The following is a 16,247-nucleotide window of genomic DNA, read 5'->3' as shown; positions in this document are numbered from 1 at the left end:
CAGCCTGGCTTGATCTATTGCTTAAATATATAATATAATATAATTGTTTATATAATATCACGGCCAACAGCTCTGTGCGCCTCCTGATGGCCGTAGCGTGGGGAGCTCTCATAGGGATTGGGCTTCTCGGGGTTTGTTTAACGCACAGCGTTCCCTTTCACTCCCCCTGCCCATTGCGAGTCCACGAGATTCTCATGGACGCGCGTGTGTGACGTAATCTGGAAGGCGCGCTGTTGTAGGTGTGTGTAGCTCCGACCGGTGAGTGAGAACAGCCAGAGAGAGAAAAAAGGATGGAAACTGAGGATTTGGTTTCGAAAAAGAATAGCACTGGATCCTTCGTCTGGCAGTGTATATATAATAATTATTATTCAAACTGTTAATAAATAATTAACGGTTTGAATAAATGCTGTGTTGGTAAATCTAACTTGCTGTGATTTTCCTTTTCTTATGTGCAAGTTCTAAATTGTTCCAATAGAAAGCACTAATGAGTTTAAACAATATGTTGTTTCATGTGATCTACATGCAGATTTATGTTTCAGTAATACTAGAATTATTACTGACATTACATTATGCCAGACATGGTTGAATCGAGCATTTATGATGTGCTCTAGAGGAGATTCGAAATATATCGAGATATATATCGTGTATCGAGATATAGTAAAAAAATATCGAGATATTCATTTTGCCCCATATCGCCCAGCCCTAGTTCCACCACAATTTCCACATCAGAGGACCAGTATTTTAATTAAATGTATTATTATTATTTATTTATTATTGATCTGCTGTGCCCCAGTAAAATCTCACGTTTGAGTTTTAACAAGATCCATATTTGACAGTGGATTAATTTAGATTGATATTAACCGTAAAATACTGGATTATTTTCTAATCCACACTGTCAAAGAAACGCAGTTTAACACAAAATACAAACTGAGGCGCGCACCTTGCGGTCCGGGTCCGTGCACCGCGGCGTGCACATTACTGTCGGTGCACGGCAGTGTGCATGTCGTAGCCGGTGCACCGCGGCACGCACGCAGCAATCCATTGATCCTGGTTAATTTAACACTCTGATGGATAATTGCTGCTTATGAAAACGATTCTTGCTGTGTATTCTTTTTTTTCACATTTCCCATCCATGCAGTATAGTGTTAAATGTTCTGTAATTAGAATAAACATTGCCCTGATGTACTCACAGCGTTGTTTAGGTTTTTGCCAAAGAAGCTACGTAGGCAGTCTATTCCGTTATCAACCCCGTTTTGAGTCACTGGATCCACCCCTCCTCTGCGCTCCGGGACCTCCCACTTTACAAATTAACATAATCTCTGATAGGGGGTCTATTTCTGTTTTTACCACCAGCGCCGTGACATCTCTTTCCTCACCAACCAACTCTTCATCCTCCTCCTCCTCCTCCTCCTCCTCCTCAATCAAATACCTACCAACAATAACCGGCTGCTGATTGGATAATATACTCTAATTAGGATTTATTTTCATCGCTTGGTCGTCCAGAATAGTCCATTTCTTAACATGCTCTTGAATAGCTCTAGTGCTGCGGTGACATTTAAATGAAACTTTGCACAAAGTACAAACCAGTGTTTTAGTTTTCTGATCAAAGCAGAGTGTCTTCAGGGGAACTTAGGTGGGTTGTGTTTCCCAATAGAGCGATCAAGCTGGCGCTGCAATACACCCCTTATTTAACCCAGCACTGAACTAAACCTTGGCAGTCTGCGTGCATCGCAGCGCCATTACCACTCATCTTATCAAACACAAGACCTCAATCTCACTCTATTTGTGTTGTCATGACAGTAAAAGGTGTACCTTGGATTCAGTGTGTTAATGATGGTATAAGGTGTTTGTTTCATTATATTCCTATTCTATTCATAATCATGTAGTCGGACAGTAAGGTGGACTATAGAGCAAAGTTAAATAATTTATTCTTCTTAGAACTGAGTATTTTTATGGACATTTTCCGGAGTTTGCTGAATCTTTAGTTATCTGAATTCTAAATTAGTTATATTTTAAAGATCTACTGTATTGACATTTAGGTAAACTAATAAAACATTTCTAATAACAAATTTGAAATGCAAAATGAATCACAGTTCCTAACGTATTCTATTTATTGTGTGTGCAGCCTCAATGGCTGTCATCTGTCAGAGAGATGCTGTGAAGCTCTGGCCTCAGTTCTCAGCTCCAACTCCTCTCGTCTGAGAGAGCTGGACCTGAGTACCAATAATCTGCAGGATTCAAGACTGAAGCTGCTCTCTGCTGGACTGGGGAGTCCACACTGTACACTGGAAACTCTCAGGTTAGTTTCACTTAATGTTCAAACAGTTCCACCACAATTTCCCCATCAGAGGACCAGTATTGATCTGCTGTGCCCCAGTATTGATCTGCTGTGCCCCAGTAAAATCTCACGTCTGAGTTTTAACAAGATCCATATTTGGCAGTGGATTAATTTAGATTGATGTTAACGGTAAAACAATGGATTATTTTCGAATCCACAACGTCAAAGCAACACAGTTTAACCCAAAATACAAGCTGAGGCGCACACCTTGCGGTCAGGGTCCGTACACTGCGGCGTGCACGGCAGTGTGCATGTCTTAGCCGGTGCACCGCGGCGCATATGCAGCAATCCGTTGATCCTGGATCATTTAATAGTCTCATGCTGGACGTGTTTGACCTGAAGAAATACTCTGCTTCAGAGCAGGGTCTTCTGAGGCTTCTGCCAGTGGTCAAAGCCTCCAAAACATGTCTGTAGGTTCACTAATAACATGAATTACAATACACACAACACAATATACATACTACTAGAATATAAAAGTTATAATAATCTAGAAAACATCTCTGTAGGTTCGCTAATATCATTTATTATAATACAAACAACCCAATATACCTCATAGTAGAATATTCAAATTACAATAACATACTTTTTTTTGTATCACAATTCACACATTTGTTTGTAACCAGGGTGAAAAGTCAAATTCAAAAACTCTATTTATTTTGAAATAATAAATAAGGAAAGCCAAGAATTAAAAGAAATTGTAATAATTAAATACCGCTTTATTCAAATATCTAGCTATGGGTATAAATACGTTTTTATTGATAAGGATACATTAGATAAATATACGTTCCATATTAATTAAAGGTAACCCACTATTTTAACACATTTGGACCTTGTTCAGTACGTTTGCGTTGATAAATAGACTTCAGGGTCATCTTGGGGAAGGGTGAGAGGTCATGAGTGAGCGGGGAAAAAGAGAGAGAGGGAAGAGATAAAGGAGGATAGTAATTTATTCTCTCTAGAGATCGCCCAGCTAAATTATATTTAAACTACGGCTGTCAAATTAACGCTTTAATTTCGATTAATTAATCACTGAAAAAATAATGTGATAAAAAAATTAACGCAGATTAATTGCGCTTCTATAGTGCCTTTTGACCCAGGGCGTCATTTGCGTTGAAACAAAATGGAGGCAGACCAGAAGACGCTGCTCGTCCCCGTGAACGGAAAATTCAAGTTTAAGCAACTCCCAGACGGAACTGTAGATAGGAACACCGTTATCTGCAATCTCTGTAGTAGGGAATTTTCCTATAACGGGAGTTCATTATCCCTTAAATATCCTCTCAACACAAAACATTTGGTAGCAAGCTCGCAGGTCCGAGCTGCCACAGCCCCTGAAGCTGGCGCTAGCAGGCAGCCTCATCAAGCCTCACTCGACTGATGCATTGATTCTTGAGTTAGATGGAAATGTAATTAAATTGATCTTAAAAAGCACCGTACGTTAATGAAAGACTTTGAATCACTCATCTGCCATAATTTACTTGAATAAAATTATTTTGAAATACTTTCTCGGAAAAAATCTAAGTATGTGATTAATTTATATTAATTAATCACAGAGCCTGTAAATAACTAGATATTTTTTTAGATAATCTACTTATTAGTTGTAACCAATATATCATATATAATAGCAGTGCCAAAGAATTATGATTGCGGGAGCTACGGGGGGCTAGATTGTTTATAGCAGGGGATGATACATTTTGACGCAACACACACTTCAATACGATACGAATCAACCTTTCAAATCACACAACAAGCAGCAACGGTCATCATCCCTTACGCAAATGAAAAATGTGATTTCATCGTACAGTTTTGTTCCATATAAATCAGTTCGATGTCTCCATATAATAATATCTATATATTATTGTGCCGATCGCGGCCGTGGTCGCTAAGTACTGCAACGGATCCCGGGAGGGTCGGCGGCACCGAGGCAGTCGTGGTTGTGGGCAATAGGATGTGTGTTTCAGGTGTGTTTACATTAAGTCTCTCTCAAGGTCGAGCGGAGTATGGGCCACGAGAGTTACAAACTCTAATAACTTAGGCTTCTGGCTGGTCGTTTCTGTGCTGCTCGCCACATTATTATTGAAAATATATTTTGACCATAAATATTTGTCATAACCAAATTGACCGATTGACTCTTGTACATACATCATCACGTCGTAATACGTCACCACCAAGCGTCCGCTGCTTAGTACAACAACACAGAGAACACAGTTTACACTTTACTGACTTTGTTGCTTATTTGGAGCCGTTCTACTCAGATACAGCCCTCTCTCACTGAGCGCTTTTACACTGCCAAATAGGCCGTTTTGTGTACGCCTTTTTCGCGGCATGGCCCGCGCGTTTAGACTCCCCGAGGTAAATTGCCGGCTGGAGCTAGAACTCTAATTACCCTCCCGGACCCTGCACACATTGGTGGTTTATTGGGTTTAATTCTGTTGTAAATGCGACGGCTCAACGGTTCCGGGGGGGGGGGGGGGGGGGGGCTTGGGTACTGGTGTTGCTGCGCTGTCTCCACAGAGACAAGCCTCGTAAGGAAATGTCCTTACGAGGCTTTTGTCGCCATAAAAAACCATTGGTCAGCAAAATAAAGAATATGTTGGCGCTTTTGCACTTGTAAATTGTTAGTCGCGTTTCTAGCCTATACTCAGACGTGAACTTATTCTTGCATGCGGGAGTCTTCATTCATAAAAAAAAAAAGTTTGGGAGTGTGCGAATTATCCTAAAGAGGTCTTGACTCTGCAGCCCCGCCTTCTCCAGTGAACAAAGAAAGCCTGTGCCGTGCCGAACGGGGTATTTTTGATCAAAAACTCAACTTCACTATCGCACATACGTGAACCGCTATCCGCCATTTTTTCCGGTAAATGGGAAAGAAGGGTCGCATGGACTATACATCATCAAGCTCAGGTTGCGTAGCATCTGTACCGTGGCCTGAGCACACCTCTCCCAAGTATGCTCAGGCCACAGAATTTAAGTGGACTTGAGTACGGTTGGCGTGCTCACACTAGCCAAACGATCTAGACTTGAGCACGGTACAGGTGTGAAACGGACTTGGGCATGGTATAGATGGCCTAGTGTGAGTGCGCCCTTAATCACAGTTCTTAACGTGTTTTGTTTATTGTGTGTTTAGGCTAAATGGCTGTCGTCTGTCAGAGAGATGCTGTGAAGCTCTGGCCTCAGTTCTCAGCTCCAAGTCCTCTAGTATGAAAAAGCTGGAACTGAGTACCAATGATCTGCAGGATTCAGGAGTGAAGCTGCTCTCTGCTGGACTGGGGAGTCCACACTGTACACTGGAAACTCTCAGGTTAGTTTCACTCAATGGTCAAACAGTTCCACCACAATTGCCACATCAGAGAACCAGTATTGATCTGCTGTGCCCCAGTATTGATCTGCTGTGTCCCAGTAAAATCTTACGTCTCAGTTTTAACACGATCCATATTTGGCAGTGGATTAATTTAGATTGATATTAACGGTAAAACAATGGATTATTTTCTAATCCACAACGTCAAAGCAACACTGTTTAACCCAAAATACAAGCTGAGGCGGGCACCTTGCGGTCAGGGTCCGTACACTGCGGCGTGCACGGCAGTGTGCATGTCTTAGCCGGTGCACCTCGGCGGGCACGCAGCAATCCGTTGATCCTGGGTAATTTAATAGTCTCATAGATAATTGCTGCTTGTGAAAACGATTGTTGCCATGTATTCTTTTATTTTACATTTCCCACCCATGGACGTTCTGTAAATAAAATAAACATTGCCCGGATGTACACACAGCGTTGTTTAGGTTTTTTTAGTCGAAGAAGCTACGTAGGCAGTGTATTCCGTTACCAACCCCCGTTTTGAGTCACTGGATCCACCCCCCCTCTGCGCTCCGGGACCTCCCACTTTACAAATTAACGTTATCTGTGATAGGGGGTCTGTTTCTGTTTTTACCACCAGCGCCGTGACATCTCTTTCCTCACCAACCAACTCTTTATCCTCCTCCTCCTCCTCCTCCTCCTCCTCCTCCTCCTCCTCCTCCTCAATCAAATACCTACTAATAATAACCGGCAGCTGATTGGATAATATACTCTAATTAGGATTAATCTTCTTCTCTGGGTCATCCTGAATAGTGCATTTCTTTACATGCTCTTGAATAGTGCTGCGGTGACATTTAAATGAAACTTTGCACAAAGTACAAACCAGTGTTTTAGTTTTCTGTTCAAAGCAGAGTGTCTTCAGGGGAACTTAAGTGGGTCGTGTTTCCCAATAGAGCGATCAAGCTGGCGCTGCAATACAGCCGCGCTTTAACCCAGCACTGAACTAAACCTTGGCAGTATGCGTGCATCGCAGCGCCATTACCACTCATCTTAGCAAACACAGGACCTCAATCTCAATCTATTTGTGTTGCCATGACAGTAAAAGGTGTACCTTGGATTCAGTGTGTTAATGATGGTATAAGGTGTTTGTTTTATAGATTCCTATTCTATTCATAATCATGTAGTCAGACAGTAAGGTGGACTTTAGAGTAAAGTTAAATATTTTTTTCTTCTTAGAACTGAGTATTTTTATGGTCATTTTCTGGAGTTTGCTGAATTTTTAGTTATCTGAATTCTAAATTAGTCATATTTTGAAGTTCTACTGTATTGACATTTAGGTAAACTAATAAAACATTTCTAATAACAAATTTCAAATGCAAAATGAATCACAGTTCCTAACGTGTTCTGTTTATTATGTGTGCAGCCTCAATGGCTGTCATCTGTCAGAGAGATGCTGTGAAGCTCTGGCCTCAGTTCTCAGCTCCAACTCCTCTAGTCTGAAAAAGCTGGACCTGAGTACCAATGATCTGCAGGATTCAGGAGTGAAGCTGCTCTCTGCTGGACTGGGGAGTCCACACTGTACACTGGAAACTCTCAGGTTAGTTTCACTCAATGGTCAAACAGTTCCACCACAATTTCCCCATCAGAGGACCAGTATTGATCTGCTGTGCCCCAGTAAAATCTCACGTCTGAGTTTTAACAAGATCCATATTTGGCAGTGGATTCATTTAGATTGATATTAACGGTAAAACAATGGATTATTTTCGAATCCACAACGTCAAAGCAACGTTGTTTAACCCAAAATACAAGCTGAGGCGCGCACCTTGCGGTCCGGGTCCGTACACCGCGGCGTGCACATTACTGTCGGTGCACGGCAGTGTGCATGTCTTAGCCGGTGCACTGCGGCGCGCACGCAGCAATCCGTTGATCCTGGTTCATTTAATAGTCTCATAGATAATTGCTGCTTGTGAAAACGATTGTTGCCATGTATTCTTTCATTTTACATTTCCCACCCATGGACGTTCCGTAAATAAAATAAACATTGCCCGGATGTACACACAGCGTTGTTTAGGTTTTTTTAGTCAGAGAAGCTACGTAGGCAGTGTATACCGTTACCAACCCCCGTTTTGAGTCACTGGATCCACCCCCCCTCTGCGCTCCGGGACCTCCCACTTTACAAATTAACGTTATCTCTGATAGGGGGTCTGTTTCTGTTTTTACCACCAGCGCCGTGACATCTCTTTCCTCACCAACCAACTCTTTATCCTCCTCCTCCTCCTCCTCCTCCTCCTCCTCCTCCTCCTCCTCAATCAAATACCTACTAATAATAACCGGCAGCTGATTGGATAATATACTCTAATTAGGATTAATCTTCTTCTCTGGGTCATCCTGAATAGTGCATTTCTTTACATGCTCTTGAATAGTGCTGCGGTGACATTTAAATGAAACTTTGCACAAAGTACAAACCAGTGTTTTAGTTTCCTGATTAAAGCAGAGTGTCTTCAGGGGAACTTAAGTGGGTCGTGTTTCCCAATAGAGCGATCAAGCTGGCGCTGCAATACACGCCTTATTTAACCCAGCACTGAACTAAACCTTGGCAGTCTGCGTGCATCGCAGCGCCATTACCACTCATCTTATCAAACACAAGACCTCAATCTCACTCTATTTGTGTTGCCATGACAGTAAAAGGTGTACCTTGGATTCAGTGTGTTAATGATGGTATAAGTTGTTTGTTTTATAGATTCCTATTCTATTCATAATCATGTAGTCAGACAGTAAGGTGGACTTTAGAGTAAAGTTTAATAATTTTTTCTTCTTAGAACTGAGTATTTTTATGGACATTTTCCGGAGTTTGCTGAATCTTAAGTTATCTGAATTCTAAATTAGTCATATTCAAAAAATCTACTGTATTGACATTTAGGTAAACTAATAAAACATTTCTAATAACAAATTTCAAATGCAAAATGAATCACAGTTCCTAACGCATTCTATTTATTGTGTGTGCAGCCTCAATGGCTGTCATCTGTCAAAGATATGCTGTGAAGCTCTGGCCTCAGTTCTCAGCTCCAACTCCTCTAGTCTGAAAAAGCTGGACCTGAGTACCAATGATCTGAAGGATTCTGGAGTGAAGCTGCTCTCTGCTGGACTGGGGAGTCCACACTGTACACTGGAAACTCTCAGGTCAGTTTCACTCAATGGTCAAACAGTTCCACCACAATTTCCCCATCAGAGGACCAGTATTGATCTGCTGTGCCCCAGTATTGATCTGCTGTGCCCCAGTAAAATCTCACGTCTGAGTTTTAACAAGATCCATATTTGGCAGTGGATTAATTTAGATTGATATTAACGGTAAAACAATGGATTATTTTCGAATCCACAACGTCAAAGCAACATTGTTTAACCCAAAATACAAGCTGAGGCGCGCACCTTGCGGTCCGGGTCCGTACACCGCGGCGTGCACATTACTGTCGGTGCACGGCAGTGTGCATGTCTTAGCCGGTGCACCGCGGCGCGCACGCAACAATCCGTTGATCCTGCTTCATTTAATAGTCTCATAGATAATTGCTGCTTGTGAAAACGATTGTTGCCATGTATTCTTTTATTTTACATTTCCCACCCATGGACGTTCTGTAAATAAAATAAACATTGCCCGGATGTACACACAGCGTTGTTTAGGTTTTTTTAGTCTGAGAAGCTACGTAGGCAGTGTATACCGTTACCAACCCCCGTTTTGAGTCACTGGATCCACCCCCCCTCTGCGCTCCGGGACCTCCCACTTTACAAATTAACGTAAGCACTGATAGGGGGTCTGTTTCTGTTTTTACCACCAGCGCCGTGACATCTCTTTCCTCACCAACCAACTCTCCATCCTCCTCCTCCTCCTCCTCCTCCTCCTCCTCCTCCTCCTCCTCCTCCTCCTCCTCCTCCTCCTCCTCCTCCTCAATCAAATACCTACTTATAATAACCGGCTGCTGATTGGATAATATAATCCAATTAGGATTAATCTTCTTCTCTGGGTCATCCTGAATAGTGCATTTCTTTACATGCTCTTGAATAGTGCTGCGGTGACATTTAAATGAAACTTTGCACAAACTACATACCAGTGTTTTAGTTTCCTGATTGAAGCAGAGTGTCTTCAGGGGAACTTAAGTGGAACTTAAGTGGGTCATGTTTCCCAATAGAGCGATCACGCTGGCGCTGCAATACTGCCGCTATTTAACCCAGCACTGAACTAAACCTTGGCAGTCTGCGTGCATCGCAGCGCCATTACCACTCATCTTATCAAACACAGGACCTCAATCTCACTCTATTTGTGTTGCCATGACAGTAAAAGGTGTACCTTGGATTCAGTGTGTTAATGATGGTATAAGGTGTTTGTTTTATAGATTCCTATTCTATTCATAATCATGTAGTCAGACAGTAAGGTGGACTTTAGAGTAAAGTTAAATGTTTTTTTCTTCTTAGAACTGAGTATTTTTATGGACATTTTCTGGAGTTTGCTGAATTTTTAGTTATCTGAATTCTAAATTAGTCATATTTTGAAGATCTACTGTATTGACATTTAGGTAAACTAATAAAACATTTCTGACAACAAATTTCAAATGCAAAATGAATCACAGTTCCTAACGTGTTCTGTTTATTGTGTGTGCAGCCTCAATGGCTGTGATCTGTCAGAGAGATGCTGTGAAGCTCTGGCCTCAGTTCTCAGCTCCAAGTCCTCTAGTCTGAAAAAGCTGGACCTGAGTACCAATGATCTGAAGGATTCAGGAGTGAAGCTGCTCTCTGCTGGACTGGGGAGTCCACACTGTACACTGGAAACTCTCAGGTCAGTTATCAGCCTCTTCTTCAAACTGGTTATTCTAGCTTCCAGTAAGTGCTGCTCCTGCCTCATTTCTGTTGCTCTTTTCTCTGCTGACAAAACACTCCCTGGCTCTACACAATGTTAGAACCTGTGAAGAAACGGTCTTAGAGGACCAAACACAGCAGACTTCTCCTGACTCTAACCAAACAATATCTCATTGAGTTGTAGCTATTGAGAAAGGAGCATTTGTTTAAGATCCTGTCACATCCAAGTGAAGGCAGTTCTGCTGTCTGTGATGTCATCTCCCCACTTCCTCTTCCTGTTCTCAGACTCTCAGGGTGACACAGCTTTGTCTCCATGAAGTATCAATAAAGCTTTTACTTGTCCTCCAAATGGAATGAATACACTTTATAAATGTGTTTACTTTAGTACAAACTGCTCTCAACCAGATACAATAAATTGTGTGTGTGTGTGTGTGTGTGTGTGTGTGTGTGTGTGTGTGTGTGTGTGTGTGTGTGTGTGTGTGTGTGTGTGTGTGTGTGTGTAGCTTGTCTGGCTGCCTGGTCACACAGGAAGGCTGTTCTTCTCTGGCCTCAGCTCTGAGCTCCAACCCCTCCCATCTGAGAGAGCTGGACTTGAGTTACAATCACCCAGGGGACTCTGGAGCTGCGCTGCTCTCTGCTGGACTGGAGGATCCACGCTGGAGACTGGACACTCTCAGGTATGGAGAGGACAGCTCACCACTGAGGGACAAAGTCTCCTATTCAAGCTGCTGCTAGATGAAGTGGTTTGAAGAGGCAGCTGTCACTCATGTTGTTTAGAACGTGATGAGACAGCAGATGATGAAGGTGAATGTTTCAACATGCTGCTCTCACTTTGTTTCCCCCCCAGTGTGGAGCACGGTGGAGTGTGGAGGCTGAAACCAGCTCTAAAGAAGTGTAAGTGTCTGTTTGATTCATCACATCACAGACTCACTATTGAGATGGAAAGTCCATCCACACAGCAGGAAGTGAGGTCACATCCTACTGGGAATGAAGATGATGGCTGACATCATGTATCTTACGTATATTAATACTGTCGACCATCACAGTCACCGGGCTGAGGGGGGTGGGGGGGTGAAGGAGAGGGGGGGTGACCGGGTTAGGGGCCGGTGAGGGGGAGGGGAAGGGGTGAGAGAGAGGCTGAGGGGGGGGGGGGGGGGGGGCTGAGGGGGAGGACTAGGGGGGAGGGGGAGGGGGGATGACCGGGCTGAGGGGGGGCTGAGGGGGAGAGGGGGTGAAGGGGCTGAGGGGTGAGGGGGAGGGGGGTGACCGGGATGAGGGGGGGGGGGGAGGGGGGTGACCGGGATGAGGGGGGGGGGGAGGTGGAGGGAGGTGACGGGGCTGAGGGGGAGGACTAGGGGGGAGGGGGAAGGAGTGTGGGGGTGGGGGGGTGAAGGGGCTGAGGGGGAGGACTAGGGGTGAGGGGGGGGGGGGAGGGGCCGGGCTGAGGGGGGAGGAGTGTGGGGGTGGGGGGGTGAAGGGGCTGAGGGGGGGTGACCGGGTTAGGGGCCGGTGAGGGGGAGGGGAAGGGGTGAGAGAGAGGGGGCTGAGGGGGGGGGGCTGAGGGGGAGGACTAGGGGGGAGGGGGAGGGGGGATGACCGGGCTGAGGGGGGGCTGAGGGGGAGGGGGGTGACGGGGCTGAGGGGGAGGAGGAGGAGGGGGGGGGGGGGGGTGACCGGCTGAGGGGGGGCTGAGGGGGAGGGGGGTGACGGGGCTGATGGGGGGGTGAGGGGGAGAGGGAGGGAGGTGACGGGGCTGATGGGGAGGCCTAGGGGTGAGGGGGAGGGGGGGTGAAGGGGTGAGAGAAGAAGAAGAAGAAGAGCAGCCTGGATCCAAGGAGAGATGTTTGTTGTTGATGTTTTCATAATATTGTTGTTGATGTATTCATAACGTTATTGTTGAGGTGTGTGTATCTATGTATGTGTACATATGTATATGTATGTATGTGTTCATATCTATGTATATGTACACAGAGCGCAGGAGAACAGTACTAGTGATGATGATGATGATGAGGATGAAGAGCGGTTCAGCAGCTCATCATGTCTGGTTCTCCCTCAGATGCCTGTGACCTCACACTGGACCCCAACACGGCCCACAGACGACTCTCTCTGTCTGAGGACAACAGGAAGGTGACGCGGGTTGAAGAGGACCAGTCGTATCCGGATCACCCAGACAGATTTGACTCCCGGCCCCAGGTGTTGGGTAGAGAGGCTCTGACTGGCCGCTGTTACTGGGAGGTAGAGTGGGGAGGAGGGGTTGAGATAGGAGTGACATACAGAGGAATCACAAGGAGAGGAGGGGGTGATGACAGCGGGCTTGGAGAGAACAACAAGTCCTGGGTTCTTGATTGTTATGATGGTCGTTACTCTGCCTGGTACAACGGTACAGAGACACTCCTCCCTCTCCGCCCCGCTGGCTCCACCAGAGTAGGAGTGTATCTGGACCGGCCTGCTGGCTCTCTGTCCTTCTACAGAGTGTCCCCAGGTGGAGGAGGGTCCTCAGACACACTGACACACCTCCACACCTTCTGCTCCTCCTTCACCCAGGAGGACCTCCTCCCGGGGGTCTGGGTATTGGGGGTAGACTGGGGGGTCAGGGGGTCCTCAGCCTCTCTGTGTCGGTTGTAGAAAAAAAAAAAGGGACCTCCTGACTCCTCGTCGGACTGAGCATGGCCCCTCCCGTCGCCTCCGGCTCACTCCTGTTGAAGGGAAGCGTCCGGTCGTTAGTATAGCGTGCAGCATTAGTCCGCCGTCGATACTCTCTCCCACCAGTCCTCTTCCTCGCCTCCCTCCTGTCCAGCCCTCAAGACTCTTTGCCCCGTCTCCGTCCCCGATGCCCGTGACCGCCTGGACGCGCTCGATGGGCGATCAGGCGCAGCTGCGCGGAGGGGTATGATACTATCTTCCGTTTACTTCCTGTCCACGGGGAGATATGAGTTGTAAAGAGAGAGCAGAAAAGAGCAGAACAGGAGACATCCCCTCACTCTCTGCTCTCCCTCCATATGTTTCTCCACCTTAGAGTGGAGAAACAAGTGTTAATTTCACGCAACTGGGATGAAGAAAATATAGATATACCCTGAACCAATCGGAGAAGAGATGCCCTTATTGGTCAGGAATGCCCTGGGAGCATTTTAAAAAATGTAAATGATCTCATGCAGAGGCAGGCGTGGTCAACACGAAACAGATATTATCAGAGCGCACCAATAACTGACCGAAGTGTATGATCCATGGGTGGATTACTGCACGGGCACACCGGGCACATGCCCAGGGGCCCAAGGGCTCAGGGGGGCCCTTGGGCCCCCCTGAGCCGCCCCACAAGTTACTAACAGTGGGGCCCAGGGCCCCACTGTTAGTAACTGAAGTAGACTGAGCCGCCCCACAAGTTACTTAGTTACTCATTTTGCACGGAACAGAGCCTGGAAAAAATGCATTTCATAGGTGAAATGCATTACTGTCAATTAATGTAAGGAACTGTTCGTATTGAGTTGCTTTAAGTCGTTTTTATTTGTGGTTGAAAGCGGTGCATTCGAAATTCGTTCAAATCGCCAAAAATTGCATCAATTATGTATTTTCTTTATCATGTTTTGGTTAAATAAAGATGCATTTATTTGTAATAATTATTGTGAGGTTGCCTTTCCTGTGCTACAAATCCTGCTGAGTTGCAGGTATAGGCCAATGACTTATTATCGCCAATAAGTGTGCGTGTATTCTGGGTGCGTGTGTTTTTGTTGGAAGGGGGGGGGGGGGGGGGCTGCGGAGTCCACGTGCCCAGGGGCCCGATATGTCATAATCCGTCTATGGTATGATCCATATTCATGTGTGTATGTTCCTTACCATCATAACAGATGAAATATAATTTGGTCGAAATTCCATCAGTGTACCACTTGCTCTGACGATGTCGAACAAACATTTCAGTGTTGCTACTTCCTTCGAAATTACGGTACTTTCTCTCTCCCTTTTGGTAGAAGTCTTTGTCGGCCAGTGACCAACGCCACTCTTTATGACCCCCATAATGAAGGCCGATCCACAGCTCGTCATGAGCCTTGTCTGCACTCAGGCCCAGCAGAGACTTCATTGCCGCCATGTCGTCTATGGTGGCCAGGTCGTAGCCTCTCTCTCGGCAGTACCTCTGGGCATCAAACCAGGATTTGGGGGTTTCAATCAAACAGTGTTGGCGGTAGTCGGCACAGAAGGACGGGACACACAGTCCTGGTAGGGTAGATAATCACAGGACTTGCTGAGATTTATTACTGAGACATTCCTCTTTGATGCACACACCTATCAGTAAGGAAACATCCAATCACCAACCTGAGATTAGAAGAGTTTGTATCCATTCCATAGCCTTCATGTCTGCATAGTAAAAAGAAATGACCTTAAAGTAGTACACTTGTAAAGGATGACTTCAGGATTGTGCAAGCTGGACCCAATTTTATGGAATGATTTGGGCAATAATCTCTAAGATATGCGAGAATGCTGCAGTTGTAATCAGCTAAACAGCCTTTTACATTTGGGCAATATTCCTTGTCAATGTACGTCTTTGAACATTGTGGAAGTAATTCCTACAGACAAATAAGGCTTTTTTCTTGACCTTTCAGCCTAATCCTGTCTGTTTGTTATTGTGTCCAAACAAGTCTCACTCAAGGAGAAGTATCGCGGGAGTTCAGGAAGAGAACGGTGGAAAACGTGAATGAGAGCGGGAGAGAAGAGAGTCTGTTTGTTGGAATACAGAAAGCGTAGCTCAGTGTTGTGTTTCAGATTTGGATGAAGGAGAGAGGAGATATTAATGACCATAGGGAAATGATCTGCAACAATGAGACTTCTGAGCAAGAGTATTCCTTGAGCGAGACTTGGTTCGGCACAATAAAAAACAGACCGGATCAAGCAAATATGCAAATAGGTGTATGCAGACCTGTATGCAAATAGGTGTGTCTTTACATAGTTATATTTACATGTAGTCATTTAGCATGAAGGCACTTTTATCCAAAGCGATTTACGACTAATGCTGAGACGATTCTGGGTTCTAGCAGTCCGTCTATTATCCAGCAGAACTTCTGGTGGGAGATGGCCCAGAGCCTGGGAGTTACCAACCTGGTTTCCCGTTTCATTACAAAGATATTCGAACGAAGAAGTGGATGAGATGGATGGCCGGGTTTGTGTTAGACAATTACGTGCTCACAGATCTCTGACTCCACCACCTTCATTGGTCAAAAGAAATATGAAGCAGCACAATGTCTTGAAATAGAACCTGTGTATGTGTGGTTATGTGTGTTTGTGTGTGCATGTCTGTGTATATCTGTGTATAATAATGTGTCTGGTGTGTGTCTGGTTTGTGTCAGGTGTGTGTGTGTGTGTGTTTCTGGTGTGTGTGTGTGTGTGTGTGTGTGTGTGTGTGTGTGTGTGTGTGTGTGTGTGTGTGTGTGTGTTCTGGTGCGTGTGTGTGTGTATGTGTTTCTGGTGTGTGTGTGTGTGTATGCGTTTCAGGTGTGTGTGTGTGTGTGTGTGTGTGTGCATGTGTTTTTGGTGTGTGTGTGTGTGTGTGTGTGTGTGTGTGTGTATGTGTTTCAGGTGTGTGTGTGTGTGTGTGTGTGTGTCACGCCTCCCTCACCTTGACGACCGCATACTCACCCATCAGGCATGAGGCAGTGGCCTCTTTTGGAAACACCCGGCATCCTCGCCTAACCTGCCCGGTGGCTCTGGCCCCGCCCCCTCCTGCTCTCAGGTGAGTGGGACGTCATGCCCTCACCTGGGACGCAATCACTCTCTCTCTCTCTCTCTCCC

At 45.4% G+C, this 16,247-nt stretch overlaps 1 protein-coding gene across 19 annotated transcripts in view; it reads left to right on the top strand.

Moving 5' to 3' along the window:
* The window catches only part of LOC132455169 (NACHT, LRR and PYD domains-containing protein 12-like), a 126,332-nt gene that overhangs the window by 67,278 nt on the left and 42,807 nt on the right, over positions 1–16,247 (top strand). For 13 of the 19 annotated variants that reach the window (XM_060048924.1, XM_060048923.1, XM_060048926.1 and 10 more), the window contains 5 exons: positions 2,126–2,299; positions 5,460–5,633; positions 7,051–7,224; positions 8,634–8,807; positions 10,279–10,452. The exons of the other annotated variants lie outside the window; for them this stretch is intronic. In XM_060048924.1, the coding sequence (XP_059904907.1) occupies positions 2,126–2,299; positions 5,460–5,633; positions 7,051–7,224; positions 8,634–8,807; positions 10,279–10,452 (870 nt within the window). The remainder of the gene's footprint in view (positions 1–2,125; positions 2,300–5,459; positions 5,634–7,050; positions 7,225–8,633; positions 8,808–10,278; positions 10,453–16,247) is intronic. 19 annotated transcript variants of the gene reach the window in all.

Source organism: Gadus macrocephalus, chromosome 4 (assembly GCF_031168955.1).
Source record: "Gadus macrocephalus chromosome 4, ASM3116895v1".
NCBI classification, from domain to species: domain Eukaryota; kingdom Metazoa; phylum Chordata; class Actinopteri; order Gadiformes; family Gadidae; genus Gadus; species Gadus macrocephalus.
This window is presented reverse-complemented; position numbering and strand designations above follow the sequence as displayed.